This window comes from Drosophila obscura, unplaced genomic scaffold (genome assembly GCF_018151105.1).
Source record: "Drosophila obscura isolate BZ-5 IFL unplaced genomic scaffold, ASM1815110v1 contig_150, whole genome shotgun sequence".
Lineage (NCBI taxonomy): Eukaryota > Metazoa > Arthropoda > Insecta > Diptera > Drosophilidae > Drosophila > Drosophila obscura.
This window is the reverse complement of record NW_024542736.1, coordinates 5,706,560-5,722,940: the sequence shown is the minus strand read 5'-3', so window position 1 is coordinate 5,722,940 and position 16,381 is coordinate 5,706,560. Positions and strand designations below refer to the sequence as shown.

The following is a 16,381-nucleotide window of genomic DNA, read 5'->3' as shown; positions in this document are numbered from 1 at the left end:
CACCCCACTTCCTTAAACAAGTTACCCCCCCCTGTCGCCACCCCCCTATTCCATCCGATTTTCCCATTGCTGAACAAGTTCCGTAAGAGAGCGCAACATTTTTACGCTTCTTTTGGTTCATTTTCAATGCATTTAACTTGAGTGACTCTTTAATCCTTGTAAGTATCTTACGCCAGGACCCCCGAAGCCCAGGACGTGCCACAAAAGGGGGGGGGGGGGGAGTGCCTTTTTGCAAGGAAAAGGCATCCTTCTGCTACAATATTTATTTACCTTGCGCCTTTTGTGCCCACGTGCAAGTTTCGTTTCGTTTCCTTCTTCTTCGACTTCGTCTTGGCCTTCTCTTCCTTAGAGTCCTTCCATCCCAATTGTGTGCTCCCTGTCGTCGCTGGCTGGCTACGTGCTTCTCAGACCAGGACAGGGGCGTGGGGGTTGAGGGAATGTCTGCCACTTGGCATATTTTAAATACATTTCATGCGCTCCTGAGCTCCGTTTGCTGCTGCTGCTGTTGCTGCTGTTCCTTGAGGATATTTACTTCTTGAGAATATGTTTACTCGTGTTGTGCATATTTTAATCGTTTACTTTTGCCACAGACTTTTCGGCAGTTCCCCCACTCCTCCCCTTCTCTACGCCCCTTTCTGTCTCCTTCTTTGAGTTGCGTTTAAGTTAAATAAGCCATGCGAGTCCTGTCTTCCGTCTTCCGTCTCCTGTCTCCCATCTCTTCTGCTCCTGTTTGCTGCTCCGTTTCATTTTCCTTTTCTTGACTAATTTCTGGTAAGGAATTTTAGCAACTTGTTCGAGCAAAATGCTCTCATAATTGTTATGTTCGTGCCACAATTTGTCAGCGTGGAACGCGACGCCGCCAAAATGCGACGCATAAATCAGAAGAGTCATGAAGTCCGCTAATAGAAACATTATGCCATGGCCAGCGACCACAGGAGCAGGACCAACAGTACACTGGAATAAAGTTTAGAGTAATTTTTATTGATAATTTGTGAAGATTCTCCCATTGGGTGCACTTTTCCCTGTATCCCACTAATTCCCTCCCATCTCGGACTCTGTACTAAAGCGGAAAAGGAGAGAAAAAAAGAAAATGAAACCACTGGCAAACAGGTGTTGATTATTTATCTGTCTGAGAATGGAAAGTCCCCCACTCCCCTGGAAACTCTCTGCCCCTGTTTATGGCTTGTATCCCCTGTTTCTGTTTTCGCTGTTTCCTGTGGCTGTTCCTGCGAAATTTATAATGAATTCTAATGAGCTGCAGCAGATATCTGGCGGCCCCCGGCGATTCGTTAGACTCGCTGCGAGATACGCTCCAACGCGTTCCATTTGGAAGCAGCACAAAACAGGTTTGCTCTGCTCTGCATCCCTTCTGAGAACGGGCAAAGTTTGGCTCACAAATAGCCCAAGGCAACGAAGGAGTTGGTTGTCTGCAAAAGTTTAGCCCTTTGAAAAGGGGGGAAGTGGGATTTCTGGTATGGGATTTACATGTGTTCCACTACACAAGTTCTCCTTCAAATCCTTCACTTCACTTCACTTCACTTCATTGATGTTTATCGAATATTAAAGGTAATACCCGGCCATGCAGCCAACCCTCCACCCTCCTTGGGCTTAGACCCCCGCTTTGATTGCTCAGTTTGTCGTAAAACTTTCGGCGAGTGGCTGCTTTCGCCCCTTTCGCCCTTGTCCGGGGGAAACGCCTGCCGAAATTATTTCAATTAAGTTTCTTACAAAACAACCTTCGTCCTGGGGTAGGGGTACCCCTTGCCAAAGCCTCCGCCTCCTACTCCTTTGTATACCTCTGCCTGCTGGCGGATGGAAGGATTTTCTTTCATTAGTTGCGCTTGTTTTTGTTTCCCACCGACAATTTATCGTCAGGTTCGATGGCTGGCAAAAGTTTTTATTGCACGCCTCTGCCGCTGTCGCTGCCTTTGCCGCTGCCTCTGACGCCGCTTGTTGGCTTTTGATTATTCAAATTAAGCGTAATTGTTAAGGTGGTCTGTAGCCACTTTTGGGCGGATTTGCAGCCATAAAAGTCACTTGAATTTGATAGAGATTATGGCTACATTATTGGAGCAGAATCGCAGGCCATTCCTCTCCAGAATCGTATCGATTGGAGGGGCCCGAAACCTACCTAAGCCCACTGCTCAGGAGGTCCGCTCGGTTCTCTGTTTCTGTTTACAGATGGAAGCCCCAAAAAGCGGAAGCGTTTCCAGTGCCAAATATTTTTTTTTGTTGCCGGGCGCAAAACCATTCTGCGGTTCACCTTTTTGTGCCACTCTCCGCCGACCGGCTATCCGGTGGCAGGAAAAAAGCTACAGATGCATTTTGACCAGAGACAGAGAGAGGGAGAGAGCGGGAGAGTGCGAGAGAGTGTCGCGAAATTCGTGCATTAAATGGACTGAACTTCCGCCTGTTGAAAGCCACATACACATCGAGTGGTGGGTGGAGCAGGAGGGGCGGGGCGGTCAACGGTTACGAGTGCAACTGAATTTATGCCGCAATGCCCCCAATAATCCATTTTTAGGCAACCATCAGACGAAATCCGAAAATATTCGACTGCAGATCCATTGTTTCCGTGCTAATTGTTTGGGACTACTTTGGGTGAGTGGTTCTCACTTGCGCTCGCTCTCGCTCGCTCTTTTTATTACTTTTTATTTCCACTCTAAAAGTGTGGCATGTGCCACAGCCAGCCAACCCATCGCATCCCCCCTGGATTGGCAGTGAATTCAGAGATTTGGCTGGGGGGGACGCAGCTGCTGGTAAGGTTTGCAATTATTTTGCAAACAATGAAATTGTTGCTTCGTGTGCAAACATAAAATCAAATTGTGTGTGTGCGGAGGTGTGTGTGCAGATGTTACACCACAACGCACACACAGACACAAAGATACTTGCGCCCTGGAAGAAGGTGTCTCTCGTTCTCCTTCCCGCTCTCGCTCTCGCTCCGTGTGCGAGCCGCAGCTGCCGGGCGAGCATTTGCCTTGATTTGATTCCATTTGGAATCGGTTTACCTATTGGCAAGGGGGCGGGGGGAGGGGAGTGTTTGCCAGTCAGTCTTTCGAGTCTATAGATATGCAAATGAGTGGAGACAGGAGAGGCAGGTGATGGCGCCATAAAAACGGTAATCAATATGTCGAGCACACACACACCACCCTGAATGGGGCAGCAGGAGGCGGCAAATCGTGTCGTGTCGTTTCAGGGGGGTGAGGAGGAGAGTACGGGGAGTGTTCCATTAAGTTTGCATTTATTTCGCAAGTGGATCTGATCTGCAGATCTCCACAGCGGAGAGTGGAGCCAGCGGGGAGTACTCTACGCTAACAAAGTGCAAATCGAGCGAAATAAATCAAGTGGCCTGCTATGGCTGTGGCTGTGACTGTGGCTGCGCCAGTGAAACTCCGCGATCTGCTTAAATTAATCACTTGGCCATACATCAAAATAAACAGATCATGACAAATGCAAAGCGTAAATCGAGCGAACACACATACTCGCACAACCCCCTCCCCCCCATTCCCGGACTCACCTACTCACTCCGTACTCTATCTCCTAAAAGTATTCGTACCATTCCCCCGCCCCGGCACACACCTCGTGCCATTGTCTGCTCCTCAACAAGACTCTTTCTTTCGTTCCTTGGGCGATGGTTTTAGATACTCTATCAACGACTCTGCCTTGGGGGATCGGCCACTAATTGGCATCGCGGACTCTAGAGATGGCACTCATTAAATAACGAAGAGTTCCAAAAATATACACATAAGTATTACTAAGTATTAAGTATTAATATTACTAAGAAAATTTATTTATCCTAAATATTATATAATTTTTCAACCCCTAGAAATAATGGAATCATTTATTATCCAAACAAAATCTGGTAAAATTGAATTTAAAAGATTTCGTCAAGCATTGTCTAATTACTCCGATTTTGGAGGTCATCATACCCAAAGTTAGTAAATAATTATATTTATTATGACTTATAAATTATTTATTTATACGAAAATTTTTGTTTACTTGAAATAAATATTTCAAGTATGACACGGAGATTAATTAATTTTTTAGTACAGAAAAATGTATTTAGTAATTAATAAAAATTCGTTTGGCATTTAACCTTTATCGAGCTAGAATCTTCCCTATCCCAGATGATTTCTATTCATCAACTGTGAACTGACATCGATAAGTAAATCACTATAATGTATACCTATACCTATTCCCACTAAAAATATATTCTCTATTATTGTCATGGTACTCCTGCCACGCCTGTATAATCCAAAGCGCAGATCTTCTCCTCTCTCAGTGCCAGGGCATTTAGTCTTCGACTTTCATCCTTCTGTGTGTTTTCATCTTCCTGCTGGATGTTGCTGCTTCTTTAATTAAAATAATTTACACGTTTGCTGCTGCTGCTGCTGCTGGCTGCACTTTTTCCACGTGAATTTCCCCCCGAGAAGTTTGGGGAGCGGCGAGACGAGAGAGAACAAAGCGCAGACGACGAGCGACATAGCCGCTGTCATGTTCGCTTGTCTAGAAATGTGTCCAATGCTGGCCAGGTCTGCATCTGCATCCTCATCCTCTTTCCCCAACTCCAATTGCATCTCCATAGCCAAGGCGTCTGGCCAACGCATAAATTATGCTTCGTTGTCGTCGGGGAGGGAAGCTCCGCGGTCTGAGGTGACACAAAAGGTACCCAAAAACCCAGGAAGAACTGGCAACTGGCAACAGCGAATTTCTTGGCACTGTGAAAATAGTTTTTCCCTGGTCTTTTCCCGCTGCCTTTCCATGCCTGCATCACTGGCTTCATTGTCAGCGCAATGGAGTTTTAATTGTCGCACGGGCTGCACATAAATCTGGGCTGCGCGATTTAAGATTTTCTAAAACATTTGAAGTCAATCTATCGCAGCCCCTTAATGGTTGCTCGGTTGCTCGGTTGCTTGGTCGGTCGGTCGGTCAGCCAGGTGCCAGACGTAGACGTAGGATGCAGAGCACAAAACATGACCGCAACACATAACAAATGTTGGATGCCAGAGCAGAACAGAACAGAACTGAACAGAACTGACTAAAACTTAACAGAATAGACCTGAGGAATGAGGAGGGCTATTTTTTGGCTAGCGGCCAGCCTCTTGCTCTGGCCAGACAATGCCGAGACGACAGACGCCGCAAAACTCTTAAAGTGTCGAACAAGAGGAGTCGTCCTCCCCCCCTCCACACTCATCACTTGCACACTCGCTGGAGCGGGATACAGAACGGGAGAGAGGTGGGGGAAATGTTTTGCATTTCAAATTGCATTTTAATCGCATTTCAACCTGAAATGCCATTAGACATAATTCGTTTAGCTGCATTCGGGCGGGGTCTGTCCCTCTGGTTCGAATCATTGCGATATGGCCATGCCATGCGACTCCACTGACTGACTGTTGCGCTCCACTGGAGGACAATTGGCTGTTTCCCCCCACCCTTTCGCCGTACGACCGTCCGTCCGACCGTCTGTCCATCAGTCCGCACACGTAAATCAACTTTGGCATTGATTTCCCACTGACTGGCTCTATTCTGATTGCGATTTGCATGCATCTGTGAGGCAACTGGACAGTGTCCACTGTCCCCAGATTATGCAATCAGTCTCCATTCCACTCTCTTCGGTACACACACACCACACACACACAGACAGACACATGTCAAATTTGTCATCCCATAATTGATTGTGAGCCGGCGACCATCCACTCCACTGACTGTCCGTTTAATCAATTTTGTAACCGGCACGAGTATTCCGAGTCTGAGTTTTGGACTTGGGCTCTCAGTCTCAGGCTAATCGTGTGTTTGTGTGTGGCGTACACTCTGCTGGGAATCAAGTAAAATAAACACTTCTCGGATGTGTCTCTAATATCAGACAATGATGGCTCAGAATACAGATCTTATATAGGTTTCACTTGGCCATTGACTACATTCACATACAGCTCAGATTTATTTCGCTTCTTATGGATTGAAGCTACTGTGAATGGTGGCACCTGCAGATGAGATCCCAAATACATAAAATAATAAATAAAACAAAATAAAGAATTTCTTTAGACGTTTTGCATAACTTTTAACGTAGAACAATTACAATTTTTAAATGATTTTTCAGCTGGTAATATTCTTGATTTTACAAGGTTTTTTTTTTTTGCCGTGAAGTGAAACGATCGCGAGAGGGGGACAATGCACTCGTCTCAGTGCAGCTGCAATTGCAGCCTTGGCACCTGTCAGCACCTCCGTTCGATCGTTGGATGGTTGGATCGATCGCATCGATTGATTGGGCGCATTGCCCCCACTTTGGTGATTTGTTCAGGTATAAATAGAGACAGCTCTTACCTTGCGGCCTCTTTGAAGGTGTTGAAAGGTGTCGATCGATCGTTGGCATGTCTCTGGGAGATCTCTGACATTTAAATTTAAATGTGTTCGAATCAATTTATCGATTTTCGCAACCCAATTGACCCTGAGCACGGGGCAGGGGGGGCCCGCCAGGCATTTTCTTTCGTCCGAGCAGCTGCTTGAAAGAAGAAAAAAAAAGAATGAAAAGAAAAACTCAATTTCCTCCCATCAAATGCTTTACGATGGGACCGCAGACCGCAACTTGAAATTTAACACACGTTGTAGCCGTGTACATTGGTAGATATGTATGTATATAGTATATAATATATACATACTTACGAGCATATATATATTTGTATGTATACATCGGTTGACCCCTTTGGTGTGTGTGTGTGCTGTGCTGTCTGGGGGTGTGTCTAACTGTCCACGGGGTCCCTGCTACTTTTTCATTTTTCGCATGTAATGTGTGTAATCAAAGTAACGAAAATCCAAATCATATTTCCTTCATTGACCACAAAATGTAACCCTTTTCCGCATTTCCTTTTGCCCCCTCGCATTCATCTTCGATGCGCATATAAAACATTTTACTAGATTTATACAATCAATGCTGCCCCCCTCAGCCTCCACATCACATCCTCCATCCTGCCGCCTGGAATCAAGGATGTCTTAACCTTGTTGCATAGGAGAGGATATAGAATACGTTCTCGTTGGGCAAAATTATTGGTCTGCGCATATGTAATCATCTCTGTGGCTCGATTGTGGTTCTGTGTGGCGTGTGGCTCCAGGGGACAGGGCAGGCAGGCAGGCAAGATAAATATGAGTAGTAGAGGAGGGACACACAGGACACACCACATAAAGTGCACACAATCAAAACGAAATTCGAATTCGTTTTTTAGGTACAATTCCGGTGGGCGAACCATCTAGATGGCTAGGCATAGACGACTGCCAGGAGGACGCTACCCTCAAGGGGTAGACTAACTCTCTGATGGGTAAGAAGTGCGTCTGGAAGTCCCTCTGGTTGGTGGATGGAGTCTCGTCTCATTCGTTGGCCACTTGATTCATTCAGCATTCAGCAGCAAGACTTTTTCGCATATGTCGGCAATTTTTTATTTATTGAATGGCTGGACACTGCGCTTCGCTTTATTAAAAGGTGTTTGGGAGCAGGGCAGGGAAAAATTTCTTCCTGCTTACATTTTTATCGCTTCACTTCGACTCAGAGACCTCTAGAATGATTGAAGAATACTTGAGGATATTCTGGGAATATTCGATCAACGATGGCCGAAGCAACTTGCTTGCAGAAAGATTCCTCCTGTTCTCCGTTTGTTTAAATAAATTTAATTAAATAGCACTCCCAACTACCATGCAAATACGGGAAGTACCGTCCCCCCATAGAAAAAGGTGTGGGTCCAGGAGAACTGTAGACTAAACACAAAAACTGCAGAGTCAGCGTGTGGTGGGGTGTCAGGGGAGGCCAAAGGTCTGATGGCTGCCACTGACACGTCGCTTGGCGGTGGGCGAGAGTTCATTATTAAAAGTTTTTAAAAGCAGATAAGTGCAGAGACTGATACTTGCACAGCACATGGGCCCCGTTCCCCATGCGATGGAGATGATACGGTGCGAAACGGTAACGATAACCTCATGCACCCCACTGGTGCCACATGCTGCCCCAACTGGTAACTGGTGGGCGCCACTTCACCTCTAATTGAAACATTAAGTTGCACGTCACGTACGCGGTGTCAGACACTAGACGCCATTGCCATCGCCATCTCCATCGCCAGGAGGAGTGTCCGTGTCCTCCTTCTAGGAGTATGCTAAAATGCGGCTGCGGTTGCCTTTGGGTTTACCTTCGGCCCTAGAGCTCTCTTGCCCCCTTCTCACCCATTCCCAGGGACGACTACGACGACTATCAACCACTCAGCACTTTATTTTTTTCCGTGTTGGCATTTTAAAAGGCATTTAAGCCGGAGGATGGTGATGGCTGATGGCTGGTAGCTGGTGGGAGGGGGTTGCTGTCGGTTTTTGTTAAGTGTCTAAAGTGATTATGCCGGAAATTTGTTTGTCTATGGATATCCCGCCCGCTGCTCCAACGTATCCTCCCTTGGCGGTTAGTATCAGTCGTATCCTTGTCCGTGTGCCAAATGGGAGTTGAATGGGGGCTAATCCTCGGCGGAGGTGCGTTGCAGGCAGGGCCGGATGAAGATCTGGCTACGTTCGCGTATCCATTGGGTCATCACTGCAATTAAATGGATATAGACGCTATAGATGATAGAAACTACGTTCATGGCCGGTACGCACCCCACTTGGAGCCCACGATGATGGGGCAGGCGGCATGCGTGGTGGACCAGTCGCCCGATCCGTCCGTGTGAAGGTTGTACCAGAAGAGGGCGGTGCCTCGCCGTGGCAGCACCTTGTGCTTGGCCTTAATGAACATGGTGGCGCCACCCTGCTCCACGTCCGTTAGCTAAGCAGGAGGAGGATCAGTAGGGGGGATGGTGGATCGGTGGCAGGTGCTCGACTCACATAAAAGAGGACTGTGGCTATACGATTGCCCATCGTTGCCGGAAAGTTATCGAGCCAGTCCTTGTGGGTGATGTAGTGGCCCCCGATGCCATAGTTGATCACCTGCATCCGCTCGGATCCCTCTAGCTGGAAGCCACTCATGTCGCCCACTCGCCGGGCGATGCGCCGCGTCAGGGCGTTGCTGGAGCGCTTCAGCCAGGCGCCCATGGCAGTGCGGGTGGGCGCTGAGGTTCGATTCGGCTGCGCAATGGTCGTTGCCCTGGCCATCCTCTCCTCGGCCATGCCGATGATCCCGGCTATCTCTGAGTCGGCAAGGACGTCGTGGTAGACCACCACGTAGGGATGCTGCCCCAGCAGCTCCATTTTGAGGGGCGCCAGGCGCAGGAAGGGCGTGGTCGTAAAGTTGTAGCAGCAGTGCAGCGAGGATTGGCATCCCCCGCCACTGCATCTCTTCTTGAATTCAGCCAGTTTCGGATCGTCCTTGGGCTTGTCCTGCGGCAGGAGAATGGGGATACATGAGGGCGCTGTGGAGGAGGAGTCTTGGCCGGGCACATACGCTATCCAAGACGGTGCTGGGCTCCTTGGCAATCAGCAGCTGGACCTCCTCCCTGCGTCGCAGGAACACGGCGTCGGCGATCTTGTGCTTTAGTGCGATGTCCAGGATGGGCAGGGCCTCTGCATAGTGCTCTGCAAGATCAAAGGATTAGGATTAGGACTTCCCTCAAAAAGGATTCTCCTTACTGGATTTGATGTACGTCTCGGCCAGCAGCCACAGGACCTCGGCTTTGTCCACAACCAGGGGCTCGTTTGGGTCCTCCTCCTTCGTTTGGTTGCTCAGGCGCCGCCGCACTTCCTGCAGCCACGGAATGGCCTCTGTGCCGTTTTTGGTCCTCGACAAGTGCTGGCCCACAGCGTAAATGTCGCCAGTGGACATGCTAATGCTGCCGGATGGGAATCAAGGGTATGGTATCAGGTATCGGGATATCACTTCTCCCTTGGCCACTCACTTGTACTGAACGCCTGCCAGCTGTCCCCCGAAGATGTGCTTCTCCTCGAGGCCGTAGACCTCCTGCATGCGGACTATCCCATTGCATGCATCCTGCAGATCCATCTGCGTGGGCAGTGCCACCCGCCAGGCGTCAAAGTTCCGCATCTGCGCCCTGCCCACCGGCTCCGCAATGTACTGCCGCCACTGCGTCCAGTCGCGGTGCAGCCGCCGGACAAGGGCGAAGGCGCTGAGCGGATGGGACAGATAGCGGATCACATTGCGTTGCGCCTGCTCGTTCTCCACTCGCATCTCCGCAATGTGCCTGCAAATGCAAATGCAATCCCCTACAGAATCTGCCACTGCGCGGGAGAGAGAGCAGCTCTCACCTGCGGAGTGTCTGCACCTTTTGCTCCAATTCTGCTGCATAGTCGTCGAGGTTTTGGATTAGCTTTGTCTCCAGCTCCACCAGTGGCTTCATCGACGCCACTGAGAAGGAGTACTCGCCCCGCACTGCCTTGTTCGGGCTTGGCGGCGTAAAAGATCCTGCTGCCACATGGGCCAGGAACCACAAAGACAGCAGAAAGGCACTGCATCTGCATCCGCATCCGCATCGTGAATTAATATTTGTTTATCGGCTTGGCTTACTCGTATGTGGGATGATTCCCAGACGAATAATTAATTCCCGTGTGCTTTGATTTTGAAGCGAAGGCCTACTTGGACATACATCGTTGCACGCTGAATACCGGGTTAGCAAATTCTTCGAAGTTAAAGTCAATTATGATTGTACATTATGTATATTAATATGTGTACAATGTACACACTGTACATCACGCCAGACGCTCGCTTTCGTACACAAGGCAGCTACAGAAACCACCAAAACAAAACAAAAATAAAATAAAATAAAGAAAAAAATGACCGTTTGCGGCAGTCGCGGATCGCTGTATATGTATGTACATGTGTATGAGTTGTTATTGAACGAACAGAACACAACCAGAAACCAGAGGAGATCAACTCAGAGCAGTGAGTAGTCAACCCAAAACAAATGCGAAGAGAAACGAAGGGTTCTGCTCAGAGAGGAAAAAACGGTCAACAGATATTTGCGAATTCTGCCCAAAAGAGAATTGGAGTACAAGCGCCGCGCGCCCGTACCAATCATTTTTTTCCTCTTTTAACATCTTGGTGTTTCAGGCTTTGCTTTTACCGAATATGTACATACATACATGTATGTATGTATGTATGTATTTATGTATGGATGTACCATGTGAGTAGCAAGAAAGCGTAGCTGAAACAGAAGGGATAATAGAAAGAAAAAAATAAGACGAGACGAGACGAGAGATGTGTGTACAAAATGTTTTTATTTTGTTTTATGTGTATGTACATTTCGTCGAAGCTAAACTCGTTTTTCCCAGCTAAGGCGCTTCTCAAAATATTTTATTACGAGTTGGGGGCAGCGCTCTCTAGCTTCTTCGGATGTCACCAGGTCAGCTTCTTGGCTGTCCAATCCCTTCCACTTAATAAGGTAAATGGGGTGGCGTTCTCCCGTGTGGGCGATTCCCAAAATCTCATCGGGATCGAGGCCTCGCGCGAATCCGACCAGCGGTTGGATCTCTGCGTTGTCCTCAGACGTCCCTGCATGCACCTCAGCCGTCTCTCCATGCACCTCAGCCATCTCTGCGTTCACTTCAGCCGTCTCTCCATGCACCTCAGCCGTCTCTGCATTCACCTCAGCCGTCTCTGCGTTCACCTCAGACGTCTCTGCATTCACCTCAGGTGCCTGGTCCGTGGAATCCATGTTTGCAGCGATATGACAAAAGCTTAAATGCTTGCACGGGATAGCGATGTGAGTATTAGCTATTTCTAGGGGTGGCAAAATGTTTCGATATTTTTGTTTGTCAATTAAAATTGTTATATGCCGTCGATCTATCAGGGATGATATTCGTATGGAAACAATAAGGCAATTCGTTCGACCGCAAATTAAGCTGCAGGTGTTTCGCTGACCCGTGCCCAGTTCGGAAAATAGACAAGCCGATAGACAGTAGAAAAGCAAACGATGGTATTTTCCCATATCGAGCGGAATATAAAATTATTCCAATTTTCGTCGTCCGAAGTAGCCTTTTTACACTGCCGCATCATTGTCGAAGGTGCGGAAAATGATGCGAGGTGTTTACACCAAAGCCGCATCTTTTGTCGCATAAATTTTTAGCTTTGTTTTTATTGTTTGATGCGGCAAGAACAGCTGTTCGCTATCGATACCCCCCCTCGATATCCCGAATAATTTCAGTATTTTGTGAAAATACTAGACAGAATACGGCCACACTTGCCAATATTGCGCCGCATCATTGTCTTCTTCTATCCACAGGGCTTTTATGGGCATCATTGTCGCATATTCCATTTAACGGAAAAAGCCTATGATGCGCCAAGTGTAAAAATGCTAAAAGACACACACACACACATACCCATTAAAAATGGAAGGGAATAAGTAAAAGCCAGCTACTAAAGTGCAATAATTAATACAAATTAAATCGAATTAAGGCAGTCGAATGAACACAGAGTATATGGATATTATTATTTATTAATTTTATACACGGTACTCATTTTATTCATTTAAAAGGAGATAAAAAAAAACTATGTTGATTGCATATGTGTCCTGCATGATCGGATTGATCCAATATTGCGATGTGCATTGTCGTCCTCCAGCTCCACAGCGGCCACAAAGAAGACATTTCTGCTTCCTTTGATGCAAACATTTAAATTTTAACAGATTTCTGTTTGTAAACAGCACACAAAATAGTGTTCGTTATTTGCACTACACACTGTACAAAACATTGTTCTCGCATATGCCCACGCACGGCAGCTGCCGTTCTTTCGTCTATCTAGCCCGTCTTCTTCGTTCCTGCACTTTTCTCGCGCTCTAGCTAACGTTCGTTCTGAGCTTAGCAGCAGCCCCAAGCCCCCAAGCTGCTCTAACGCTCTCTTTCTGTAGCTTTTTCTCCCTCTCTTCTAAGATGCTCTACATAGAGCACGGGGCCTGCAGTTCAGCTGATCGTCATAATCGTACATACTTTATATGTACACACATATGTAACTACATATGTATGTATGTATGTTTTGCTTTCGCCTACCAATAAATTGTATGTATGTATATTCTATCGAATCTGCTCGGTCAATTCAACAGCTATTAAAAAACTGAATAGCTTAAAAATAATAATAAAAATATAAACAAGAAAAAAAAGGTTGAGCATTTACTGGGTCGCATGTGCAGCTTTCACCCAAAGATAATGGACCATGCGCTTACCATGACTTCGCCTTCGCTTCCCGTACTTGCCGTTGCTGCCCTGCTCGTTGCTTCTGTTGCTCTGATATTGTGCTGTGCCTCTGGCCCACTGATAAGCGGCGCACATTGTTAGCGACACGCACCCACCGCAGACGTGACCGCACAGCGCAGCGAGTCACCGAAGAACGTGCCGCTCGTGAGCGCAGAAGAGTTGCTTCTGGCTTCTATGGGGCAGAATCCAGATAATTGTTATATTTCAACATCGATATACATAATGTATATTTTATGTTAATCATTGGCAGCAAAATCGCTGTTTTTCCACTGCATCAGGAGCATCTGCAGGCCCAGATTATCGGTGGCTCCGATAGAGCTCCGAAATCTTGGATTTATCGTGTTCATTTCACCTAAATTCTAATTATAAATTAAGTTGGCACTTAGATAAGTTCGGCATTTCCTAGCTGCTGGCATGGGTAGTTCCGACTATGCTGATTCACCCTCATATTCTGATCACAGGTGATATGACAGGTATTCCCATTCGCCCAGACTTTGATTAATGGGTGGGTTGGTGCCTCTTATTGTGGAGTATTCCGAAATGAAATTAAACTTATCTAAGCATGTTGCATGCTTGACTGTGGATTGTTCTTATCGACTGATTTAGCTGATCATGGCTGAGATTGACAGCATGTCCGATTTCTGTAGAGAGTGTAGAGTGGTGGCTTTATTTAGTTCCATTCCGGAATGAGGTAAATTCATTGTTAAACTATTTTAAATTTCCAATTTCCATTTAAATGAGCATTGGAATCACTTTCACTTTCCCCTCTTGAGGCAGGGCCGTCTGAAGAGCTGTGCACGCTCCCGAATCCACTTGTTGCACACTAAAAACACAAAAAAGATGCAGAGTGAAATTGGGGAAAATGAGGGGACTATCCGGTGGAAGGTTCCTACCCCATTTGGAGCCCACGAGAACGGGACAGGCGGCGTGTAGAGTCTGCGGATCGGTCTCGCCATCGTCCTTCAGGTTGTACCAGATGATGGCCGATCCCCGCTGAGGGAAGACGGCCCTCTGGATGTTGGGGAAGACTGTCGCACCGCCCTGCTCCACATTCGTCAGCTATCGCGGAGGGCAAGAAAAAGGTTCAAGTCTCACTGGGATATTAATCTCCAGGGCAGGGGATAACTCACATAAAAGAGGACGGTGGCAATGCGATCGCCGTTCATGTGAGTCATATTTGTGGCCTAGTGGAGGGAATGATTCATGAATGAGCAATGGATACCATGGAAGGAATTGTGGCACTCACTGTGCTCGCATTGAAGAAGTCATAGTGCTTGTCGTAGTGGCCTCCAAGGCCATAGTTCATGACCTGAAGCATCTCGGAGCCCACCAGCTGGAAGTTGGTCATGTCGGCGATGCGTCTGTTGAGGCGAATGGTCAGCTCGTTGAATGTATCCAGGAACCACGTGACTTTCGATGTCCTCGTCTTGACCACCACACTCCGGGCGGCGTTCGTCCTGTAGACCGTCGCTCGCTTTAGCCCTGGCACGGCCATCTCCTGGAGTTGGCTGATCTCCGAGGCAGAGATCACGTCGTGGTAGAGCACCATGTACGGGTCGAGGCCCACCAGCTCCATCTTGAGCGGTGCCAGGCGCAGGAAATCCGAGTTGCTGGAGTTGTACACACAGTGGAGCCTGGCATCCGTGGACGGGGAGGGGAACAGGCCGCGACACCCACGCTCATACGCGCCCACTGGCGGTGCGGGGCTCTTCAGCTGTGGATTTCCAATAGGGGAGATGGTGGGTAAATTTAGCTCCCATCCATGAAACCTTATCACAGACATACTCGTACGTACCGTGGGTGCCGTGAGTACGGAGTCGGGGCCCATCCTTATCAGCGTTTCTATTTCCGATTTCTTCAGCAACATTTTAATGTCGTTCCTCTTATCGCCCCCCAGTGCAATGTTGACAACTTTCAGCGCATCCGCGTGCCTCTCTGTGTGGGGGCATTCGCAGTCGATTAGTGGGTGAGCAGGGAACACGGCCAGATGCAGGGACCTTACCCAGTTTCAGGAGCGTCTCGGCATACACTGCCTGCACCTCCCCTTTGGAAAGCGCCTCGGGGCCAGGCAGGCTGTTGTTGTTGTCCTCCAGCCACACCAGAGTCTGGTAGAGCCAGCCAGCAGCTGTCGCGTACTTTCCCTCGTCAAAGAGGATCTGTCCCATGGCATAGGTGTCCAGGGCATTGAGGCTGACACTAGAAAATAAATTAGAATCCATCAGAGAATAATCCTTCATCCCCCATCCTCCATGGGGGGTCACTCACTTGTACTGCCTGCCATCGAGGATTCCGTGGCTGATGTCCGCCACCTCCAGTCCGTAGGTGCTCTGAATGCGGTCCACGGCGGTGACGGCCTCCTCGAGGTCCGTGCTGGTGGGCATCTGATCGCGCAGCTCCTGGACACGATCCACCTGCGGCAGACCCACCGGATCGTCCATGAACATTTGCCACAGCGTCCAGTCGCGGTGCATGCGGCGGATGAGCCTGAAGGAGTTCAGCGGATTCGAGAGGTACTCCTCCATAGAGTCCTGGGCCCCTTTGCTCTCCCGCCGCATGCTGGCTATGCCACTGAAGGAGGGCAGCATCCAATCCAATAATAGTTATCCAATGATCCGCTCAGGGGGCAAGAATGGAGGCTCACCTGCGCACTGCCTGCAGCTTCTTGTCCAGTTCCGCCGCATAGTCCTTCAGGGCATCAATGAGCTGTGCCTCCACCTCGAGCAGCTTCACCATTCCCGCCACGGATGTGGAGTGGCTCTGTTCCCCTTCCACCTGAGCGTGGACTGTTAACCCTGCCAATCCGGCAGCGATCAGTGAGACTGCGAAAAGTAGAATTCTCCTCTTCATGGCGCTGTCTTGCTCTGTCTACGTGCCAGAGCCAACTGTTGCCAGCAGCTTTCAGCCAAAGATAAATGCTTACCATGATTGTTATTGCTGCCCGTATTGCTGCTGCTGCTGCTGCTGCTGTTGCCGTGTATCTGGCCCACTGATAAGCGGCGCGCATTGATAGCGACACGCACCCACCGCACATTTAATTAAACCAAAGAGCACCTCGGCAGACAGACCGCACACCGCAGACGTGACCGCACAGCGAGCGGCGCGCAGCGAGTCACCGAAGAACGTGCCGCTTGTGAGCGCAGAAGAGTGGCTTCTGGCCACAGTGTGGGGCAGAAGAGTTTCATTGGAATGGCATGAAGTGGGAGTGGGTGTGGGTGTGGAGTAGGCC

The 16,381-nt window shown here is 48.5% G+C and overlaps 2 protein-coding genes across 2 annotated transcripts; both read right to left on the bottom strand.

Moving 5' to 3' along the window:
- Window positions 1-8,210: 8,210 nt before the first annotated feature.
- On the bottom strand, window positions 8,211-11,621 carry LOC111069623 (prolyl 4-hydroxylase subunit alpha-2-like). The gene is made up of 8 exons (XM_022359765.2): window positions 11,307-11,621; window positions 10,216-10,457; window positions 9,849-10,151; window positions 9,583-9,782; window positions 9,398-9,528; window positions 8,842-9,333; window positions 8,617-8,782; window positions 8,211-8,554 (listed from the first exon to the last, which is right to left on the bottom strand). The coding sequence occupies exons 1-8, from the start codon at window positions 11,619-11,621 to the stop codon at window positions 8,478-8,480; spliced, it is 1,926 nt and encodes a 641-aa protein (XP_022215457.2). The 3' UTR covers window positions 8,211-8,477.
- A 2,181-nt stretch (window positions 11,622-13,802) lies between these two features.
- Window positions 13,803-16,026, bottom strand: LOC111069614 (prolyl 4-hydroxylase subunit alpha-2). Its single transcript, XM_022359755.2, has 8 exons — window positions 15,797-16,026; window positions 15,421-15,723; window positions 15,158-15,351; window positions 14,951-15,090; window positions 14,402-14,869; window positions 14,286-14,339; window positions 14,049-14,214; window positions 13,803-13,978 (listed from the first exon to the last, which is right to left on the bottom strand). The coding sequence occupies exons 1-8, from the start codon at window positions 16,000-16,002 to the stop codon at window positions 13,911-13,913; spliced, it is 1,599 nt and encodes a 532-aa protein (XP_022215447.2). The 5' UTR covers window positions 16,003-16,026; the 3' UTR covers window positions 13,803-13,910.
- Between the last annotated feature and the right edge of the window lie 355 nt (window positions 16,027-16,381).